The sequence below is a fragment of the Phaethon aethereus genome (assembly GCF_964289735.1).
Source record: "Phaethon aethereus genome assembly, chromosome: 2".
NCBI lineage: Eukaryota > Metazoa > Chordata > Aves > Phaethontiformes > Phaethontidae > Phaethon > Phaethon aethereus.
In genome coordinates, this window is record NC_138582.1 from 70,514,094 (window position 1) to 70,537,353 (window position 23,260).

Consider the following 23,260-nt stretch of genomic DNA (forward strand, 5'->3'; position numbering starts at 1 on the left):
TTCAGAGCGGGTAAAAATGACATTTTCAGATTGGCTGGGAGGATGGTCATCAAACTCATCTCTCTTTGGACCAGCAGGTGAAGAGAGTGCTGACGTGAGGGACCTCTCCCAGGTTTTGTAGCAACAGTGCTTCCGTGTGGACAACGGCTCTGTGTTGAGCCAGGACTGTAAACCGAAAATACTTACGGTGACTCCGCCAGTACATAAATTTTCTGTCTAGATCAGTGTAGGTGACAGAATGTGAGGTCTACAGAATCATGGAAGTGTGAAAATGACAGGGAACTCGAGAGGCTCACCTGCATTTACGTAGGAGACAGAACGAATGTGCCACAAACATCCTTGATGGAGGTTTCTGTTCTCCTTCACTGTGGTGAAGAAGATTCCTTGGTCCCATGGTCTCTGTCAGCATCCAGTTCCACTGCTTGTCACTTCTTGTGGTCATAATTTTTTTCCCCCTGATCCAATCTACGTCTTGCTGCATATTAAGTTGATCGATTCTTGTTCAGTGGCCACATTAATTTTTATAAGAACTGGTCATGGTTTAACCCCAGCCGGCAACTAAGCCCCACGCAGCCACTCACTCACTCCACCCCAGTGCAATGGGGGAGAAAATCAGAAGAGTAAAAGTGAGAAAACTGATGGGTTGAGATAAAGACAGTTTAACAAGGAAAGCAAAAGCCGCGCACGCAAGCAAAGCAAAACAAGGAATTTATTCACCACTCCCTATGGGCAGGCAGGTCTTCACCCGTCTCCAGGGAAGCAGGGCTCCGTCACACGTAATGGTTACTTGGGAAGACAGACGCCATCACTCCGAACATCCCACCCCTTCCTCCTTCTTCCTCCAGCTTTCTATGCTGAGCATGATGTCATATGGTATGGAATATCCCTTTGGTTAGCTGGGGTCAGTGGTCCCAGCTGCATCCCTTCCCAACTTTTTCTGCACCCCCAGCCTACTTGCTGGCAGGCCAGCATGAGAAGCTGAACAGCCCTTGACTGCTTAGCAACAACTAAAAATATCCCTGAATTATCAACACTGTTTTCAGGACAAATCCAAAACATAGCCCCACACTAGCTATGGGGAAAGGAAGTTTCCTTCCTTTCCTATGAAGGAAACTAACTTTATCCCAGCTGAAACCAGGACAGTACTATATAAATTCTTAAAGAATTAACATATTCTTTACCATAATCTTTTTTTTTCCTAGACTAAATAAAGATATTTAATTCAAATTTCCTTGTTTGCAGGTTGTTTCCTAAACTTCTTACTATTTCTAATTTGTCTGTATCTGTCAAGGTGAGGGATCCAAAAGGAGTCATGAGATTTCAACTAGGGTGTCAGTATCACAGTGGCATACAAAAACTATTTGCACAGTTGTGTATTTCATGCTGTTATCAGTGAAATTCACCTTTTTTGCAGCAGTAGGACACTGTGCATCTGTACTTCGTGGTATGTTACAGCTCTGATTTTTTTCTTCAGTACAGCTTGCTTTGCTACTTACTTCCTTTTCTATATTTGTACACTTGATTTCTTCTTCTTACTTGTCAGCTTGACCCCTACTGAATAATGTAAATTTGTCAGTGTTTATATTTAGGGTATCTAAGGTGCTCACCAAGCTGTCCAGATAGATGTCTTCCATAGACTGTGCAAAATATTTTATGTTTCATTGTTGCTGTTGTTAATGAACATTTCCAAACTCCTGTTGCACTCCACGAAGTATGTCCTCCCAATTTGAGATCACATTGTTGATTATTTGTCTCTTAATATGTTTTTGACTATGATGCTTTCCCTATATTAATTCTACTTGAAACATATTTTGCTCAGTCATTCAATAAACGTTACATAGAATAACGCTAAAAGCTTTATTAAAGTCAAACTACGTGACAGCTTTTCCTCCCTTCTGCCCACTTGACCAGTTACTCTGTCAGACAGAGGGATTGATTTGGTGGGATTTATTCCCAACAAACTCATAGCAGTTGTCTGTTATGAGCTGTGATGATGTACAAAGTTTTTTCAATGATGTCCTTTCAAGTTAAACTTTTTGATCAGTAAATTTTCTGATTTTTCTCTTTGGGGTAAGGGTGATTATGCATTTGCCTTTTGCCAGATTTCTGTTAACTTCTTCCATCCTCTTAACTTATCTTGAAGATAGTATTTGTTCAGATGTTGTGTTGTCTATTATTAGGGTAATTTTAATCAGTGTTGTCTGGTTTTAATTTATGTAAGCTCATTTAAATATTCTTTGTTAAGCAAATGCACATCTATTCCTACCTTCCTCTTGTGAGTGGTATTCATACTAAAATATCTGATCACAAGTAGGCTGCTTTTGAAGTTTATAAAAAACAAATCCTTTTCAGTGTCTCCTGTTTGATCACTTTTGTGATCTACTTTACGAGTAGACCTTTTATTTTGTTGTGTGTTTCTTTTATTTTTAATTCATGCATAATACAGGCCCTTGTTGCTTTACCTACTGATTATGTAGTGGATAACCATGATCTCATTCTTTACCCTTTTCACACAGGAACTGTTAACTACTTTGTTTCTCATCATTTTGTGGACTTGGACATTTTATGGGCCTTTTCCATATGCAAAAATTTTATTTCTTCTCTTTTCTCCCTGCCTGTGCTTCTTCAGCAAGTTACAGTCTCAATGTTGGTATTAGATCAGTGTGAATTATCACATTGTTTCTTTTTTAGATGAAAGTTGTTTGAGGACAGAGATTTCCAGTTCTTCCGGTTATTCTTTCATTCCTAATATTATTACAAATGTCTAAGGTATTTCTCAAGTGGCAACACCATTTTTCTGTTCTTTGCTACTGTTGCCTTCTCCCACTGCTACTGGATTTCATCCTTTTGACAGGCGCAATTTTTAACCACAAATGCATTTTTGTTACTTGACTGCTTCAGTAGTTCAAAGCCCTTTATTCCAGCATCTGTACATGTGTGATGTGGTAGGGTAGACGGAGAGGCCACATGCTTCTGCAACAGCAGACTGGAAACTCCAGAGCTCAGATCACTGTACTCTGAACACCAGAGTGAACAAGATGAACCTCTCCACTCTCATTCCTTTTTTGCCGGAGAGCAATAGGTTTTTTATATGGTAACTTTCTCCATTTTGGGTTAGTTTGTGGTGTGAGCATATGTTAACGAGGCAGAAGCACTGTGAAGAAGATTAACAAAGATGATAGGAACTTAGAAGTGATCTTTGTTACAGAAGGAAGCTAGCTTTAGTGAACAAGACCAAACCACATTGTGCAAGCAGTCTCTTTTGTAAGCTCATTGTACTCTGTTAAAACTAGATGGATTTTTTTGCCCTTTCAGTTCATTTTGGAAGGTGAATAAATGTTGAACTGTGTGGGTTTTATCACTTTCTCAGAACTATTTGTCTCTCTTGCCTTTTTCCATCAGGTCTTTGTTGCTGAAAATAATGTAGATCTTTATTAGTTATGTCTCCAAAGAGATACAGAGGTCTGAGAACTCCATCCATTACTAATGCTCTGTGCAGATTTAAAATCCTTTTCATGATCATCTGCTAGAAGGATTGATTTACAGCGGATAAGTTTACAGTTTATATTATTTAATTCTACTGAATGACAGTTGGGAAGACACATATCACTAAGCAGTTGAAAACTGTTAAATGCCAAGGAGAGAGAGGAATATGTATGGTAAGAAGGAATGGCTAAGAATAAAGAGTAAAGTAGGAAAGTGTGTTGTGTGGATTTGGTATCACGTAAAGCTGCCTTGATGAAGTATCATTGCTTTTACATGACTGTAGTGCTTTTTTAAAAAAAAATTCCAGAAAGGGAAGAGGAAGCTTTACTAAGAAATAATCAGAAGATATTTATAATCTGACTTATTTGCCTACAAACCACATAATCTTTAATACAGACTGCATAGGTCTTCTTAATATAGCTTATAGGGGTCTCATAGTTTGGAGAAATGTCCTGTTAAATACTTGAAGTATCTTGCACTGTTTGCCCGTAAAAATGTGTAAGTTGGTAAATACTTGTGTAAATTTTATTTTGAGCAAAGATGGTCCTTTCATGTAACAGTTCCACATATGTGATACCTGTATGGATGGAGGTTGTAGGTATAGTTGTCCTATGGTTTGTGGTGTTTTCACAGCTTATATTTCTTTCCCTTGCTCTTTTTCAGTCTCTAGTCTTTCTACTCTGGGAAGGTTTAAGTTACCTCTATAGCAGCACTGTATGGATTGTGGATCCTTAGCTTGACAGGAATACTATCAGAAGTCTTCCAGTTTGCCACTGATTTTGAAAATCTTACGGAGAAGTTTTCATGCAGATTGGATAAACTTCTATGCACACCTCTAAAAAGCGGAAAGTATACATGCCAGTTCATTGGTGCCAAAGAGTGTTAATGGATGGTGAAATTGGAAGTTAATGGGAAGATTAAATATTTGCAATGTGGCTGTAAAAATTTCCTATTCAAGTTGCCCTAATGCTTTTATCTACCTTGTCTTTCCAGATAGTGTGAAAAAATTTTGTAAGGCATTTGCCAGATGAAAAATAAGGAAAGAGACTGATTTATGCATGCATATTATGGTGAAGGATTCTGTTGATCATTGCGAACTGCTTTAACACTGCTTTTGCAGTTTGTCTCAAAAACTCCATGACAGCTTTATCACTGCCACAAGGATTACTTAATTGTACATGTCTTTTCCTCTTTTTTTCTTTTAGTTGGAACTAAATTGTTCTGTCTTCTTATCAATCTAGTCCTGGTGGAGCAGGATGTCCAATCGATTCCGCAAGCTGAAGTTGACTCAGACATTGCGCCATGGATTTCCTTCCAATCAGTTTGTGCCTTTTCCTGATGAGCCTGAGCCATCATTAAATTCCACCATAAAAGCATTTTCACAGAGTGATATGGACACCTCTGGAAAGCTTGATGCTGCAACAGCTCAGATCACAAATAACAAAGCTAGTGGTAAAGCCAGAGTTGTCTTGTGGGAAGTGAGCTCTCGTGGGGTAGTCAAGATGATACTATTTCTAATTTATTGATTTATTTTTATTTAACTTAATATAACTGAAAAGACATTTAATGTATTTGTAGTATATACAGAAAGAGATGGTTTTACTCCTTACTGTTGGTTATGCTGAACAGTGAATGCAGCATCATTTATGCAGGAAAATGCTAATATAACCATGTTACTGCTCTCTAGCAAGGACCATTAAATCAGACAGTAAAGACAGGCAACTCAAAAGTTGTTAGTATCTTTGGTAAACTAATTTATGTAATGAAAACCTTTAAACAAATAAATAAATAATTCTGAGAAGAAAGAGAGGTTGGAAAAGCCCAAATCATAAAGCACATCTACTGAAATTGTACAGCTCTTCATGCAAAACACCCACAGTTTGTGATGTGAAATAAAACTATTGGCTTAACTTTAATTTAGGTACATGACAGTGTCATTGGAAATCTTGGTTTTGTGTACTTACTGAGGGTAAAGCTCTTGAATATTTGAAAACAATAAGCTATCCTTGAGAACAAAAGTAGGTGTGTGTAAACAATAAAACATCATTATATATCTTTCAGGTGTAAACACTGCGAAAGGAGGAAAGGATGATGAATTACTGACAACCATGGTATGTTGCAGTGTTCTTGGTGTGTTCATCCCAATTCAGAAGGTCATGCAACTCCTGTTATTTTTATTTTATTTTAACCTATCCAAGTCACCATTAGAAAGAGAGCTATCATTTGTTTATAGTTACTAGACAGGAACTGAGAGGCTGTGATACATCAGTAGTTCTTAGACTAGGAAGTACTACAAGTAGTATGGTATGGAAGCTGTTCACAAGTACTGACTTTTTTCAGGAGTTACCTATACCTTTATGTGATCAGCAGTGAATTACTAAAATAGATAGAACAACTGATCAGTTGCTGACAAGCAGTATGCTGTGAGGAAAACACGGATGGAACATGGTACAATGTAAAAATGAGAAATTACTAGTGGAGGCAACCATGAAATACTGAGTTTGGGATATTTATTTGTATTATTCTATTCTTTTGTTATACTGTAGCTGTAAATTCCCCTACAGCTTACTCCCTGGAGATGTCATTAAATTTGGCTGGTTATCCTTTATGTTCTTTTTAAGAATCACAGAATCACTAGGTTGGAAAGGACCTTTAAGATCATCAAGTCCAACCATTAATCCAGCACCATCATGTCCCCTAAACCATGTCCTGAAGCGCCACATCCACACGTTTTTTGAACACTTCCAGAGATGGCGACTCCACCACCTCCCTGGGCAGCCTGTTCCAATGCCTGACCACTCTCTCAGTGAAGAAATTTTTCCTAATATCCAATCTAAACCTCCCCTGGCGCAACTTGAGGCCATTTCCTCTTGTCCTATCACTAGTTACTTGGGAGAAGAGACCAACACCCTCGTCGCCACAACCCCCTTTCAGGTAGTTGTAGAGAGCAATAAGGTCTCCCCTCAGCCTCCTCTTCTCCAGACTAAACAACCCCAGTTCCCTCAGCCGCTCCTCATAAGACTTGTGCTCCAGACCCCTCACCAGCTTCGTTGCCCTTCTCTGGACACGCTCCAGCACCTCAGCATCCTTCTTGTAGTGAGGGGCCCAAAACTGAACACAGGATTCAAGGTGCGGCCTCACCAGTGCCGAGTACAGGGGCACAATCACTTCCCTACTCCTGCTGGCCACACTATTTCTGATACAGGCCAGGACCCTGTTGGCCTTCTTGGCCACCTGGGCACACTGCCGGCTCATATTCAGCCGGCTGTCAACCAGCACCCCCAGGTCCCTTTCTGCCGGGCTGCTCTCCAGCCACTCCTCCCCAAGCCTGTAGCGTTGCATGGGGTTGTTGTGGCCAAAGTGCAGGACCCTGCACTTGGCCTTATTAAACCTCATACAGTTGGCCTCTGCCCATTGATCCAGCCTGTCCAGATCCCTCTGCAGAGCCCTCCTACCCTCCAGCAGATCAACACTCCCACCCAACTTGGTGTCATCTGCAAACTTACTGAGGGAGCACTCAATTCCCTCATCCAGATCATCAATAAAGATATTGAACAAGACTGGCCCCAGAACCGAGCCCTGGGGAACACCGCTTGTGACCGGCCGCCAGCCAGATTTAACGCCGTTCACCACAACTCTCTGGGCTCGGCCATCCAGCCAGTTCCTCACCCAGCGAAGAGTAAACCTGTCTAAGCCACGAGCCGCCAGTTTCTCCAGGAGAATGCTGTGGGAGATGCTGTCAAAGGCTTTACTAAAGTCCAGGTAGACAACGTCCACAGCCTTTCCCTCATCCACTAGGCGGGTCACCTGGTCATAGAAGGAGATCAGGTTGGTCAAGCAGGACCTGCCTTTCATGAACCCATGCTGGCTGGGCCTGATCCTTTGCTTGTCCTGCACATGCCCTGTGAGCACTCTCAAGACCAACCGCTCCATAATCTTCCCTGGTACAGAGGTCAGGCTGACAGGCCTGTAGTTCCCAGGATCCTCCTTCCGGCCTTTCTTGTAGACGGGCGTCACATTGGCAAGCCTCCAGTCTTCTGGGACCTCTCCTGTTAACCAGGACTGCTGATAGATGATGGAGAGTGGCTTGGCAAGCTCCTCCGCCAGCTCTCTCAGTACTCTCGGGTGGATCTCATCAGGCCCCATAGACTTGTGGGTGTCCATGTCCTTGACTGCTTCCTCCTGGATTATGAGGAGTACATTGTGCTCTCCATCCCAGTCTTCCAGCTCAGGGGGCTGAATACCCTGCGGATACCTGGACTGGCTATTAAAGACTGAGGTGAAGAAGGCATTAAGTACCTCAGCCTTGTCCTCGTCCTTGGAGAGAATGTTCCCCGCCATATCCAGTAGGGGATGGAGATTCTCCTTGCCTCTCTTTTTGTTGTTAATATATTTGTAAAAACATTTTTTATTATCCTTTACGACTGTGGCCAGACTGACCTCTAGCTGGACTTTTGCCTTTCTAATTTTGTCCCTGTTTGACCTAACGAGATCCTTGTACTCTTCGTGAGTTGCCTGCCCCTTCTTCCAGAGGTGATAAACTCTCCTCTTTTCCCTGAGTCCCAGCAAAAGCTCCCTGTTCAGCCAGAAGATTGAGTAACTTTTGGTGTGACTGACTGACAGAACTCCAGGGAGCCAAATCAGTTGTGGTGTTTTTTTTTTTTTCTGGAGAATACACACAGCAGGAACAGGCGATTGTTCAGTGGTTCCAGGTGTCCTATTTAGGAATGCAGAGAGGATTACCTTGTTATTTCTTTGGAAATTAATTGTTAACATTCCTGATAAGATCAATTTGAAGCAAGATTCAGCCCAGTGAAGAGAGAGACAGTTTCTGCCACTTAATGAACTATATTCATTGTAATAAATGAGTGAGCATACTGAGAGGTGCCAGAATGTCCATTGGATTATGTCTGTTATTAAGTGTTGTACATCTTCACAAATACTACTTTTGTGTCTTGTTTCCATTTTATTTTGTTTAAAAATACATTGTCTCCATCTTTTTATTTAACTTACAACTTTGAAAGTACATCATCAGCTCTCAGTAATATTTCTTAAGAAGAGGCTCTTTTCTTTTTCTTTATTTCCCTCTCTCAGTTGAGAAGCAGTGCTCCGTTTACCAGGCTGCCCAGCGATAAACTGAAAGCAGTGATACCGCCTTTCTTACCACCCTCAAGTTTTGAGCTTTGGAATTCTGACCTAACGCGACTTAGCAAGGATGGCAAAGCTGAACAGATGAGAACTGCCTGGCCACAGAGAGCGATCAAGCATGATTTTAACAGCAGTGGGAACTCTGATACAGTAAGCAAACAAAATGTGTATGAAAACACTGTGTTATGTCCAGGCTATGCTGACTGGTGAGCCACACTGTCTTTCTGATTAGAAATTACTTAAAACCCACTGTCTCAGTAATGGCTTGTCCTTTTAAGCTTTGCTGTTTAGGAAGAATACACATCTCTATGGAAGGAACATAAATGGAACAAAAGTTTTGTATGAAATGAATCGACTTTTTTGCTCTTAACCAGAATGAAGTCGAGCCCGAACAAATTTGCTGCAAGCCGCTAAAGTGGCTGCTTGTTCCACCTATATATTTAAGTTGCCAAAGTACATACAGCCCAATATTAGAGTGTGGCAGAAACTGCTCTGATTTGGAAGAAGACTAGGGGCAGAAGAAAAGAATGATAGTTCCTCAATTTTTAGGAACTAGGTGGGAGGGAAGAAATATCAGTGAGACATAAATATACAGACATAACATTCTGAAAGATTACTAATAGATAAAAATGTAGCACTTAGTGACCAAGTGGGCTTGAAGGCATACAGCCTGAAAGTGCAAGTACTGTAAAAGGGAAAAAGTCTAAATAAATTCTGTTTTTTATAGAAAGAGCTTGCTTGATTCTACAATGTTTTTAATGAAAACACAAAACAAAAGGAAAATAGCTTGTTTGTCTTGAAACAGGAAGCAAAACGACCCAGACAACCTTTGCTTTCATAGTTAGTAGGAGAAAAAGGAGAAGTGCTTACTCCCCTGACTTTAGACTCTAATAGCCAAATGTAGAGGAGGGTTTGTTTTACTAGTCCAGAACTGTATTTCATGTCAGTTCTAGAAATGGAACTATGAAGACATTTTAGGAGGAATTTTTTTCAGTCTTCCTTTTTTAAGTGAAAGTTAGCTTCATACCAGCAGAGGTGATTTAGGTGGAATAAGGTGGAATATTAGAAGGGAAGTGGTAGATCACAGGAAGGTGTTTGTTATCCTAAAAAAGATGATTGTAATAACGTAAGTGGATAACTGGCACCCGTATATAAAGTGAGGAGCAGGGGAAGTAGGGGAGGACTAGCTGTCAATCCTTCTGTGGGGGAAGAAGGGTTTTGCTAAGGTTATAGGGGAGAAGGAGAAAAACCTAGTAAGTCAGAGTTGAAAGAAGTGATTTGAGCAACAGGATAAGAAACATAAAAAAGCTGAGCTGCAAGAGCCAAATGTCAGATGGTTGGCAGTAGCTGGTGGTGTAAAAGCAGAAGAATTGAAGGAAGATGTGGATGTGGCTGAGCATTTGGCTAGCATATAGCTAGATCATTAGTGCCTCAGTTAACAATAGCCAATAAAATGGTGCAGGTCGCTGTTTAGGTTGAAGGAGATATGAAAATGAAACCGAGGGAGAGAAAATTCATGTCACTTGTTGCAGCTGAGTTAGTAAGAAGCAGGGGTATGGTGGATGAGAAGTAAGTGGGAGCTGTTTTGTAAGATGGGAGAGACAAAACGAGGATTCTGCAGGAAAGATGTTTTACGTGTGATAATTCTTCCTGTCCCCGGCCTGCCCCACTTGTAATATTATGTATAAGGTATCTTAGGTGCATCGTTTATGCTCATTTTGTGTTGGCCAAAGGTGAAGGAGAAATAATGCCTTTATTATGGTGTCATTTCTTTTGTTGAATATATATATATTCAATGTATATATATTTCTATAAATATATACTCAGTGTATTTGTGTATGTAAAATAAGATTATTTCTGATATCCTTTTTGTTCTTCAGTGGAAGTTTCAGAACTTAAAAAAATAGCAGTTGAAGTTTGATCTTTGTTTTGCTCAAACAAAAAAGATAAAAATTTTTTTGTTCGTTTTCCAGATACCTGTTAGCAAAGGTGCTAGACCAGTCAAATTACCAACATTTGCAAGAAGACCAGCGTCTCCTTCAAATTCCAACAATTTCAACCATTCTCCCCATTCTTCTGGTGGATCCAATAACATTGCAGGAATTAACAGGCATGGAGGAGAACTGTATAACAGATCAGGTACCATGCTGCTTTTATTTTCAATAAGAAAGTAATTTGTATCTGTTTCAGCTAAAAAAAATCAGTGTTTGTGATGATGGTAGAAGGTACTAAACCTTTTCTGAAGGCTCCTACTGCTGTATAAGCAAAACTTCTATAAAATTTGTTGGAACAGGATTGGACTTTGGACACCTACATAAGGGAAGGAAAGTCTCACATCTGTTATAGCAATCTCATCAGTTAGCCCCATCTCAGAAAAGACACATCCACCCATGATGGATCAGGTGGATGCTTCTTCATTGCAACACACATTTCATAGAGCTGTCTCTTACCCATGTTACTTGCTTTTTGTTTAAAATAAAATAAATGGTTTTCAATTAAAAACAAAGCTACAAGCATTGTATCTGGCAGCTATGGTGAAGCAGCTCATGAAACCTATATCCAAGACTATGAAAGTCAGCTCTGTGTGTAGACAAAGCTGGCTTCTCTCTTCTCCTGCACCTGATTTTTGTTCCCTTTCCTAAAAGCTGCTGAACAGGCTTGAACCTTACCATTCTCTCTCTTACTTCATCCAGTCAGTTTTTAAAAGAAAGTGGGTGGTGCAGAGGTGAGTTAAGAATTAACAAATATTTTTTAAGTGATGGTTTCCTTGACTCTGTTTTTATTTTATTTTTTTCTTAGGTGGCAGTGCAGATAATGTTTTGTCTCAGATTGCAGCCCAAAGAAGAAAAGCTGCAGGCTTACCTGAACAGAAACCCAGCCAACAGTATAGTCCAGTCCAGTCAACTCCTTCATCCACTCCATCTGATTTGCAGTGTGCTCAAATTGTTGGCAATGGACATGTTGTAAAGGTACAGAGAAATGTAAATTTTTGTACTTCCAAATTGGCTGATTTTAATAGGTCATGTCTCAGTCATGGAGAGCTGATAGATATAACTGCATGACATTGCACGCCTAAAATGAATGAACCCCTCTTACAGTAGTGGAAACTTTTCAGCTCCATGAACCTTCTTTTTAATTGCAAGTTTACAAAAGATCACACCTAATAATGAAACATGATTTTGCTTTATTATTAATTTCACTCTTATTTTAAAAACAGTAAATGCAATACTTAATCTTAGGGTAAATCTGCACTGTTATTTTGCTTTCTCATTATTTCTTTCTATGGCCCTGACCGAGTCCAGTGTTCTATGGTAGTTATTCATGGGCTTTACTCTGAAATGGTAGAGCTAGTTTCCCTCCAAAGACACAATCTGAGTGCAGAACATGAGATAATTTGTACCAGGATCTGCTGATCACAATAATATGCATGTATCCAGTCTGCTCCACAAGGTGTTATTTTTAAACAGTATGAACATCACCAATGTCAGGTTTTGCTCCTGAGTGCAGGCCATATTGTCTGCACTGACTTGCCTATTATTTTCCTCAAATAGCTTTACCCTCGTGACCTGCCCATTTTTATGCCTGTACTTTGAAGGTAGCAACTGCTTTGCACAAAGTTTTTAAGAATTAAGATTTTAAATCTTCAAAACCTGCAGAGACACAAGTTAGAAGGCAACATCATAACAGAAGATGTGATTACACTCTTGTGAAATGTATGGGTTTATTCACACAGGGAAACATTACATATCAGAGAGCAAGAGAAAGCAAGCACATAATCTGGGGGTTTAGTTCTAATGTCTGGTATTCTGAAAATATATGCATTTATATATTTATATTTAATGAATACATGACTAAGAGCAAAATTTCTCAACTTTTTGCTTGTGTAATCTCCAAAGAGCTCATTTTGCTTTGTTTTCTTTGCATCTTTTCATGAGATTCTTCTTGAAGTTTTGCTTGAAGAAACAAAAATGGCTGGAGTATGAAATTATTACATTTGCTATTTCATTCTGTGATGTCTTATATGGCAACAGTAAGCAATATGTATATTTAATCAGTAAATATCGATGATCAGTGAAGTTACAAAATTGTTCAGTGATTTAATTGAACTTTCTGGAGGACAAAAATCAGAAAAAGAAAAGCTTGAAACTACCAATGCCAAAACAGTTTCCATGAATAGTCACTTTGTCTCTGATTTATCAGTCCTGATTCTGAAGGGACTACTGGTTGCTTTTCAAAGATGAAATTGGGAGCTAAAATTTATAACTCTGCTGGACCTCCAAAAGCTGTGGACTCATACTGATTCTTTGGCACATGATAATCTTTCCTCCTTTTCTATCCCATGTAACTGCTCCCTGCATTATAAATGATCTGTCTCTTTCCTGTAGACAAAGCCACTTTATTATTCTCTTCCCTCATTAAAGTCTCCTCTACTGAACAGCTACCAAATGCTTTTTCTTTCAGAGGTGGTCTGACCAATATATTTCTAATTAAACTCTCAGCAGTTCCTCTCAGCTTGTTTTCATCTTGGAAATAATTTCAGAAGAACTGCTTGTGTACCCCTCCCCCAAATCTTATTTTTCTCCAGTTATATTAATTAGTCTATTAAGAGATACTACCTGTGCCTGTGAGCTTTGGGCTGCGGATCTTGGAGTCTGTTGTTACAATAATGCTGCCACTAAAAAGTTTGACTATTATCCCCACTCACAGTGGAAGACATTAGGGGATAAGGAAGTAGTGAGGTGCAATGCCCTGCAGGTCATCTTCCGGGAAGGCAGTTCATCATAGTGTTGAAAAGATTTTTAAATAAAAATGATGCCATTATGTTGGAAAGGTAACAGTTCTTTCAGTGCTCTTTGCTTAGATGTCCAGATGAATTTCAGTCTATCCACCAATAACAAAACATATAATCAGTGTGGATCTTGCTATAGATGTTCATATATCACACGTCTGAGGTGATTTTTGGGACCTCAGTGTTTGTTGGGAGTACACGGTCACATACAGAGCCACACTAACTGCAAAAGCTTAAACAGCCTACTTTGTTGTAATCGACAACATAAATGCTGAAAATTTAATGTCTGTATCCATTGTGGAAATGCTTGTGTCTTCTCATTAGGGTCATGCTGTTTAAATGTGGAAATAGCTGATCTAAAAATGCAGTGACGTTGCACTGATCAGTTTTGCAAAAGTTATTCATGAGGAGTGGCATTGTGCAAGCCTTAAAGAAAAACAATAACAATTTCCAGGGTGATGTAATTTAAATAAATGCAGACAATGCACTAGAGACGGAAGAGCATTCTGAAACACAAATGGCCAGAATAAAGGGAAATTTGGGACAGAAAATTAAAATGACTTCACGATGCTCTTTAGAGACCTCTCGAATTTGTATCATGCTACATTACTTCAAGTCAATTCAATGCAGGGCTAAGGAGGTAGTACATTCTGGTATGGGATAGGGTAATGGAAGAATGTTACCACTCACATCAGTTTCATCTTTTTAATCTCCATCTCTTTCATTAACTAGAAAAGTTCCATTTATGCCATAACACAGAAGCAGGAACCTCTGTCATTCTTCCTTCTTGCCTTGTTACTCAGCTCAGCTGTTTTCTTACATTTTCCTTGTAGCAGCCTGACTAACAAGAGGTATTATAAGTTAAACTCTGAATTCAGGAGTCCAGGAGAAAATCACCTAAGACTTCTTTCTAGGTCATTTAATGCAAACACTGAAACGTGGAAAGTGATACGTAGCTTGAGGAATTTAGGAGATGAGGTACATTAACTTGTTTTGGAAAAGACTTGATATACATACATATATATTCTTATTCCTCGTTTTAATTAGTCTGTTTTCCTGTTTTCCATGCCTCCGCATGTATTAAATAATTGTAAAATATTTACTAAATTTGAATCATTTGACTCATGTTAGGTAATAACAAGTTTAAGGGTTTACTGGAAACTTTAATTCCAGTGCAGCAAGGGGATTAAATGCACCTGAAACTTAGTTTATGCTTGCTCTATATTTCTGATTAATACAGCATGAAGTGCTACTTTAAATTAGCATCTGGTATACTTTGAAAAGCTTTAATTGAGGTTTTATTTATTCAATTAAATCTCTGAATTAAAAAGACCCATTTTCAGAGTCAAAGTAATTTCAGCTTTTATAAAAAGAATAATTGTATTGTTTATATATAGTATTGCTGTATAAGAAATAATTTTCTTATTCCAAAATTACAGCCTTAATAAATGTATTTGTCTTGAATTTGAGGGGATAGACTCTCACCTGGGATAAATCAGTGTTGCTCCAGTTATTTCAATATGAATCAAGCAGAAGCTTCTAGTTATGACTACATGCTCTACAGAAATTATATGCAATTTAAGTGATACTGAAGCATCATATATAGGTAAACACTTTTTTTTTTTGTGTTAAACTGAAATGATTGTATCATTAACTACAGCAAAAACTGGAGATGAGCAAAAGACCTCCATCTGGGACTTCATCTACATCTAAAAGCACATCACCAACTCTCACACCTTCCCCATCACCCTCCCCATCTCCTAAGGTTCACAACACAGAGTCCTCTCTCTCTTCTTCTCACAGACAAGCCAAGAGCAATGGTTCCAGCAGTGGTACTATTACAGAGGATGGTGAGTAGGTGACTGTAATTACAGGATATCCATTCATCAAGAGCACAAAGTGTTTAAAGCTATAACTGTACTGGATTAGTGTGTATCTGCATGAGAGTGAGAACTCTTTTCTTTCTAGAAAAAATATTTTGGTGTTTATTACTGCAAGATTGGCATTCCTGCCGTAACTGGCTATTTCTCTTCCAAAAGCTGTGATCCCTTCCATTTAGAGGGAGACCGGTACCATCTCAAAGCTGGCATAGAGCATGTAGGTAGGCGACTCTTACATGGCCTCCTTCCTTCCCTTGCTTTTCACCCTTTGCTGAGGGTAGAAAATGCACTTTCTCCACATTCAAATTTTTTTTTTTTAAATAAATGCAGTGAAGCACATCACTACAGAAATAAAATTTTGCTTCATAGCAAGTCATAGCTACATGCAATAGATTTTTAAGAGCTGTATGGCATTTATTTTTTTAAATTGCAAAAATAGTCTTATTTTGACCTTCTTTTTAACTTTAGGTCATAAGAAAGGATAATAATATTGTTACTTTTCCAGTAAGATTACTGCTTTTTAAGTCGAACTGTAAGGTCTAAATTGCAACACTTTGTTTTAGAAAGTCATGTTACTGCATTGGAAACAGGTTATCAATTACTTTGTTTTCTTCTGTAAACATCTCAAAAAAAAAAAAAGTGAAAAAAATAACATGACTCAGAGTCTTTTAAATAAGAGATGGAGCTACCTTTTACCTGGTTTCTGCAAGAGGCACTTTGTACTATTTTGGGGTTTTTTGAAAGTATCCATATTGAATTTTGTTTCATTTCCATTTATGGTAACTGTCCATTGTCACTGTACTTCCATTTGACACTAAAGAGTGGTGATAGTTGACCCGCTCTTATCATGGCTTAGCTGCAACGTATTGTACTGACTGCTGGAGAAAATCCTGTCACATTTTAGTTAATGACATTTTATAATGTTGACTTGATAACATAAGAGTTGTCGATTTAGAAATGTATAAGGGGAAGAGAAATTGCTGTCAGGTAACAGGAGGCGTTCCCCCAAGCTGTCAGCTGTTCTCATGTTACCTGGTAAAGCTGGGCTTTGTGACTGCACCACTAGTGCCATGATACAGTGTTTCCTCTGTAGCAGAGGGATAGGTTGTCAGAAGCCTAAGTAGTTCTGGGTTCATTGTGCTTGTAGGCTTTCATAGTTAAGTGGTCCTTTTATTCAAGGGCTTCTCTTACTGTGAGTTGTTTCAGCAGCAGCAGTACCAATGCTCATAGGCCTAGTAGTAATTAGAAGAATAAGTACAGAAGGCCTGCAATGTTAATTTTTCTTTTTCTTTCAAGTAAACTTAAATGGAAGGAACAATAGGCAGCAGGGTTCAAAGGTGTGCATGGTTTCTTTTTAGGCAACCACTTGGTGGACCATCAACAGGTTGTCCCTATTCTGAGAACCAGTGATGTAGAGAATCATGAAAGACGAAACCATGTGAGAGTAAAAGGAGGCTCTGAAAACTTGGAGAAAGGTAATCTTACCCTCCTACTACAGAGTAGTGCAGAAGAGGTGCTAAATAGGAGTAATGTGGCAGAAGTAGTAAGAGCTCTGAGAACCTTTGCTTTCCCCAGGGATGTAGGTAAGGAGACAAGATAGGAATAGAGACAAAGAAAGACTTAGTGAAAAAGCACAAGAGAAACAATATGTTATGCCAGAGTTGTAAAACTGAGAGGTTTCAGGTTTTGTTCAAACTTAACGTATAATACAGGAGCTGGAAGAGGGAAAGAGTTATAGTTGTTTATGTCAGCAAGGCTCTGGGCTCAGAGACCCTGAAAGTTTCTTCCCATATCACAACCTATAATTTAAGCAGAGCAGTGTGATGAAAAATGAGAAGGCTAACTAATAACCTAAAAGAAAAAAAGGTTAATATTATATCTAAGGGCTTCTAATGAAACTTTATTTTCTTTCTGTGAGATGATATTTTTCATCACACTGCATAGTGTTCTTGTGCTATGTTTTTAAAGCTGGTTACCCTTTCTCATGGATTAACCTCACTTAGGGTACTAAAGCTTTTAGCCTGAAACCATGCCAACCTTTTGCCAATTGTGTTAAGCATACCAAATTAATAATCCTGGAGGTAAAAAAACCAAAATACTAGCAGAAAATAAGACTTGACTAGAATTTTTCACTTCAGTTTTCTGTGAGGTCTTTATGTAAAGAAGGAAGCTTCCAGAATGGTTGCACAGAAAAGTGTTTCCATCCCAAGATACTTGATGTCTTTTGAGAAGCTTAGAGAGTGAGATTCTCTTTCACATTTCTACTGATGATGAAAGAAAAGGGGCAGTTAAAAGACAAGTGAAATAAATAAAAGCAAAGTATATTTGGGAATGGAATAGTGATGTTCTTACAATGAAAGTGAGTTTATGTGGGGAATATTAAATATAGTTTGGGTATATAATGTAATCATTCATGTTCTTCATTTTGACTTTCACTCCTTAATTTAACTGACCAGTTTGGTACTTCTGGCAAAAAAAAAAAAAAATTAGGCACAGCAAAGCAATAAAAATAAACAAAATCCTTAGTTGAGAGAGGTTTTGTGTAATTAAGAGAGATAATGGTGGTTTATTCTGAAACTGCAGTTAAGCTTTTTAACTGGCTAATCACATTTTAAATGTGTGGGAAGAGTTACTATCAGGTCCTCCAGCTTTGAATTTCCTTAGACTTTGAGAGGAAACCAAATATCCCATGCTGTTAGCCTTGGAAGGTAAGCTTATGAAACTTAAATTCTGCCCAGGTTTCATCTTACCTGGACTTCAACTATCTGTGTTCAAGATGCCTGGATGTCAGGCACTTAAGGAGGAGAGGTTCAGATATACCCTTGTTGTATCAATGTTTCGAATGAGCAGCTGGGTGGTTGTTTGCACTACACTTTGCCTTTCTGGATCATAGAATAGTTTGGGTTGGAAGAAACCTTTAAAAGTCATCTAGCACAGTCCCCCTGCAATGAGCAGGGACAGCTTCAACTAGATCAGGTTGCTCAGAGCCCCGTCCAACTCCAGGGATGGGGCATCTACCACCTCTGCGCAACCTGTGCCCGTGTTTCACCACCCTCATTGTGACAAACTTCTTCCTTCTATCTAGTCTAAATCTGCCCTCTTTTTAGTTTAAAACAATTACCCCCTGTTCTACTGCAGCAGGCCCTGCGAAAAAAGTCTGTCCCCATCTTTCTCAGAAGCCCCCTTTAAGTACTGGAAGGCTGCAGTAAGGTCTCCCCAGAGCCTTCCCTTCTCCAGGCTGAACAACCTCTCTTAGCCTGTCCTATGGAGAGGTTCTCCATCCCTCTAAGCATTTTTGTGGCCTTACGCCATTCAGTTCATTCCCTGCTTGAGGAGTTTTACTAGCCTGCATGATCTGGGTCAGCCACCTGAAGCCAAGCACCTGTGTTTTAGGCACTGAAGTGCCAAAGTTGTCCCTAGTGGTTTGTTTTTTTAAGATCCTTCTAATGAGGAAGAAAGAGCAATAAAACAGAAAGATTTTATCTTAACAAGGTAAGACAAGATGGAATTCCAGTATATGGAAGTAGGTGAGAACACAGTAAGCCAATATTTTAATTTCTGATGCAGAGTAGATGTGATCATATATCACTGTGTGGAATATATGTTTTAATATATATTTTCAGCAGTTAATAATGCAGAGATCACTAGAATTTTTCCTGATCCATGGATGTTTTGTTTTTCTTTTTCTTTTCTATTTTTACAGATGAGCTGACTGGCATCCTTAAAAAATTGTCACTTGAGAAATATCAGCCTATTTTTGAGGAACAAGAGGTATGATTTTGCAAAAAATATTTTTTACTATGTTAGAAAAAGTAGGGCACAACACACAGTCCATCAGAACTGTGATCCAGAGGCTCAAATTTAAAGTTTCACAACCATTTCTGGTTGCAGAGAGGACCTTGAAGCATGGGCCAAGCAGTACTTGTGGCATTCTCCAGGATACTGCAAATATTACTTTATTACAAATATCAAATTTACACTGAACTTACAATTTTGGTGTAAATAGGTGCTTCAGATTTTTTTTTTTTCCCTCTCTGTTTTTACACTTGGCTTTTTCTATCTATGTCTATATCCAATATGGCTAAGCAGATTATAGAACATACTGTATCATCCCTGGAATCACAGCTGGAACCTTATTTGCAGATGGGAAATAGTAGGGTGTGAATCACTGAGATGGCTGCTTTCTCTTCTTTATCCCCTATGCATAAGCAACAGGAGAATTTAATTGGGAAACCAGAGCACCACTGTAGATGAGGCCTTTAACAGTGACCTGCCTGAAGGATGCAATGGAAGGAAATATTGCTGAAAATGAGACAAATTAATTAATTACAGTGTTTAAGACAGTGTCAGATGTGAGCAATAATTGTGTGTGTGTTTGGCCAAAGGCAAAGGGTAATAAATGGACATAAAATAAACTGACATTGCTGCAGAGTTCAGGATTCAGCACCACAAACACAGATTATTTAGCTGCATCACAATACACTGCACTTATTATTGCTCCCCTATATGATAGAGAAGGGAGCATTTTGTAGAAATGAATATGTTCTGTGTGTGAAGGTTGTAGCAATATGAAAAGTTTTAGATGTTTGTTCTTATCACAGTCTTATGGATGTGTTGATATAATAAAAACTGATAAAAGAACAAACCCTGGGTTTTCCTCAGCAGACACTGGAAAAGTACACACAATGTTCTGAAATTCCAAAAATACTTGGGGGCAGGGAAGGGGGAGAAAAATGAGAAATCTTAGGCTTATTCAACTAGCTGCTACTGTAGGTACAGGAATTTTTGTGGACACTATACGTTCTGTATTGATAGAGCTTGTCTGAAAGAGATTTTTAAATATACTATCATAATTTAAAACCGGACAGCAGAGTGGTAAATGCTGGTAATGCATTAAAAAAAATTGTGTGTACAATATTTACAGTAAGTCTTTACAATTTAAAAGGAAAACCAAACACTTTTAACCTGTAATAGTGAAAGTTTTGCCTAGGTAAATTTGTCTTGTGTTTTTTCCTCTTTTTTTTTTTTCAATATGCAGGTGGATATGGAAGCCTTCCTTACACTTACTGACGGTGATCTGAAAGAGCTGGGTATTAAAACCGATGGATCAAGGCAGCAGATTTTGGCGGCTATTTCTGAACTAAATGCAGGAAAGGTATGTTTGAAGTAATGTACTTAGTGAATTAATTCAAGATTTGCTTATATTGTTAATTCAACATACATTTCAGAATTCAGTTGCAGGTGTTAGAAAAGCCAGTGAATGTTTTCCAAACAAAATATTTTTTGTATTTGATTAGCAAAAAATATCTTCCTTTGTGGTACTCCCTGTTCTTTCATTAACCTAGTTCAGTGACTGTACAGTTCTTTTGCAGAGTATTGGAAATTATAACAGAAGCTACTGGTAACATAAACATTGGCAGTATTGCAGTTACTGAATATTGATTTCACTGATGCTAAAAAGAATCATCTGGCCACTATCACAGAGTTACAGAATGGTAGGGGTTGGAAGGGATCTCTGAAGATCATCTGGTCCAACGCCCCTGCCAAGGAAGCATCACCTAGGGCAGGTTGCACAGCAGTATGTCCAGTTGGGTTTTGAAGGTCTTCAGAGAAGGAGACTCCACAACCTCTCTGGGCAGCCTGTCCCAGTGCTCCATCACCCTCCCAGTAAAGAAGTTTTTCCTCATGTTGAGGTAGAACTTCCTGTGCTGCAGTTTGTGCCCATTGCCCCTCGTCCTACCACTGGGCACTACTGAAAAGAGACTGGCTCCATCGTCCTGCAGATATTTATAGACATTAATAAGATCCCCTCTTAGCCTTCTCTTCTCCAGAGTAAACAGCCCCAGGTCTCTCAGCCTTTCCTCATACGAGAGATGTTCCAGTCCCTTAATCATCCTCATAGCCCTCTGTTGGACTCTCTCCTGTAGTTCCCTATAGTCCAGCTAGAGAATATAATGTAAAAGGAAAGGTCTCCTTTGTTTTGCCTAACAGTTTTTGATTTCTCTGTGATTAGGTAAATAGCACTTCTCTCATTCCTTACACTTGTATTTGCCTTTTAATTTTATATTTACATAAACCAATTTTCTAAGAATGGCATACAGTAAGCAATGTTCTTGTCACAGGGATTATGGACTGGAGCATCTCTTTAATTAGGTTTGCTGACACTTCTCAGCTGCTTTTTGGTTTTGAGGTCCATTCTTTCTCTGATATTGGAAGCTCGGATAAGCAAAACATAATTTCCCCAAGTTAAGATCAACAGCAGCAAGTGATGAAGCTAAAAAATCAGGGGAGGTGGATGATGCTCCATATTACATACCTATGAAGAAAATAATGAAAATAATGAAAATGTTTCTATTGCTGTCTGGTAGTTTCAGGAAAAGATTACTATAAGGTTTTCTACGTATCTGGGAGGTAAGGATTTGTTATTCCTAAATAGTACGCTGTGACTCTCTGGGCATAGACAGACATATTTACATATTTTTTTTGAACCCTTAATAAAGTAATTTTTTAAATAGAAATTTAAGAATACCTTATTTTAATTTATTGTGCTTTTACAGGGACGAGAGAGACAGATTTTACAAGAAACTATACACAACTTCCATTCTTCCTTTGAGAGTAGTGTTAGTAACACACGACCTCCAGGTCATTCCCAGTGTAAGTAGCACCTGAAATTAATTGAAAAATGTGTGGATACTTTTAATTAATACTGGCTAGAAGACAGAATGTGACAAACAAGCCAGTTAACTGCTTTCTGTGTTAATGATTCATGCATGTCTGTGTCTTTTGCTGAGACTGTAGAGATTCCAAGGTAAAAAAGTAGAGATATCTGTAAGATTTTTATACACACTCCAGTACTGTATGAAATAAGCATAAGATTGTTATGCATTACCAAACACAGAAAATGAATGTAAGTATAGCAAATTATAGTATACAATATACTATATGGTGTGTGTATGTAGCAGCAGTGGGAAGTGTGTTTCTGTATGATACATAATTTACTTTTTCATATTCTTTATAGGAGACAATTTTCTTTAGTGTGATCAAGTAGATTAAACATATTCAAGGTTTAAAGTTTAGTATACTAGCTTAGATAGCTATGTTAATTATGTGTTTATGTATGTATGCATTTAGTTATTTTGTATAGATAATATTTTTATATGATTGTCTATAGGTGGTTTCTTTGGAATACATCTATCCAGCCACCAGTGTTAGCTGCTAGCCATTGCTGGAGAAACTGCCTTTTAAAATCATAGAATCATTTAGGTCAGAAAAGACCTCTAAGATCATCAACTCCAACCATTAACCTAGCACTGCCAAGCCCACCACTAAGCCGTGTCCCTAAGCATCACATGTACACATCTTTTAAATACCTCCAGGGATGGTGACTCCACTGCTTCCCTGGGCAGTCTGTTCCAATGCTTGACAACCCTTTCAGTGAAGAAATTTTTCCTAATATCTAGTCTAAACCTCCCCTGGTGCAACTTGAGGCCATTTCCTCTAGTCCTATCACTTGTTACTTGGGAGAAGAGACCGACACCCACCTCACCACAACCCCCTTTCAGGTAGTTGTAGAGAGCGATAAGGTCTCCCCTCAGCCGCCTCTTCTCCAGGCTGAACAAGCCCAATTCTCTCAGTCACAAGACTTGTGCTCTAGACCATCCACCAGCTTTGTTGCTCTTCTTTGGACACGCTCCAACACTTCCATGTCTTTTCTTGTAGTGAGGGGCCCAAAACTGAACACAGGATTCGAGGTGCGGCCTCACCAGTGCCGAGTACAGGGGCACGATCACTTCCCTACTCCTGCTGGCCACACTATTAATGATACAGGCCAGGATGCTGTTGGCCTTCTTGGCCACCTGGACACACTGCTGGCTCATGTTCAGCCGGCTGTCAACCAGCACCCCCAGGTCCTTTTCTGCCAGGCAGCTCTCCAGCCATTCTTCCTCCAGCCTGTAGT

At 39.0% G+C, this 23,260-nt stretch overlaps 1 protein-coding gene across 1 annotated transcript in view; it reads left to right on the plus strand.

Moving 5' to 3' along the window:
• The window catches only part of ANKS6 (ankyrin repeat and sterile alpha motif domain containing 6), a 54,077-nt gene that overhangs the window by 24,177 nt on the left and 6,640 nt on the right, over positions 1 to 23,260 (plus strand). Inside the window, exons 7-16 of the mRNA XM_082015000.1 lie at positions 4,728 to 4,938; positions 5,548 to 5,597; positions 8,581 to 8,784; positions 10,608 to 10,773; positions 11,434 to 11,603; positions 15,084 to 15,273; positions 16,662 to 16,778; positions 19,007 to 19,074; positions 20,342 to 20,458; positions 21,861 to 21,957. Coding sequence (XP_081871126.1) covers positions 4,728 to 4,938; positions 5,548 to 5,597; positions 8,581 to 8,784; positions 10,608 to 10,773; positions 11,434 to 11,603; positions 15,084 to 15,273; positions 16,662 to 16,778; positions 19,007 to 19,074; positions 20,342 to 20,458; positions 21,861 to 21,957 — 1,390 coding nt within the window. The remainder of the gene's footprint in view (positions 1 to 4,727; positions 4,939 to 5,547; positions 5,598 to 8,580; positions 8,785 to 10,607; positions 10,774 to 11,433; positions 11,604 to 15,083; positions 15,274 to 16,661; positions 16,779 to 19,006; positions 19,075 to 20,341; positions 20,459 to 21,860; positions 21,958 to 23,260) is intronic.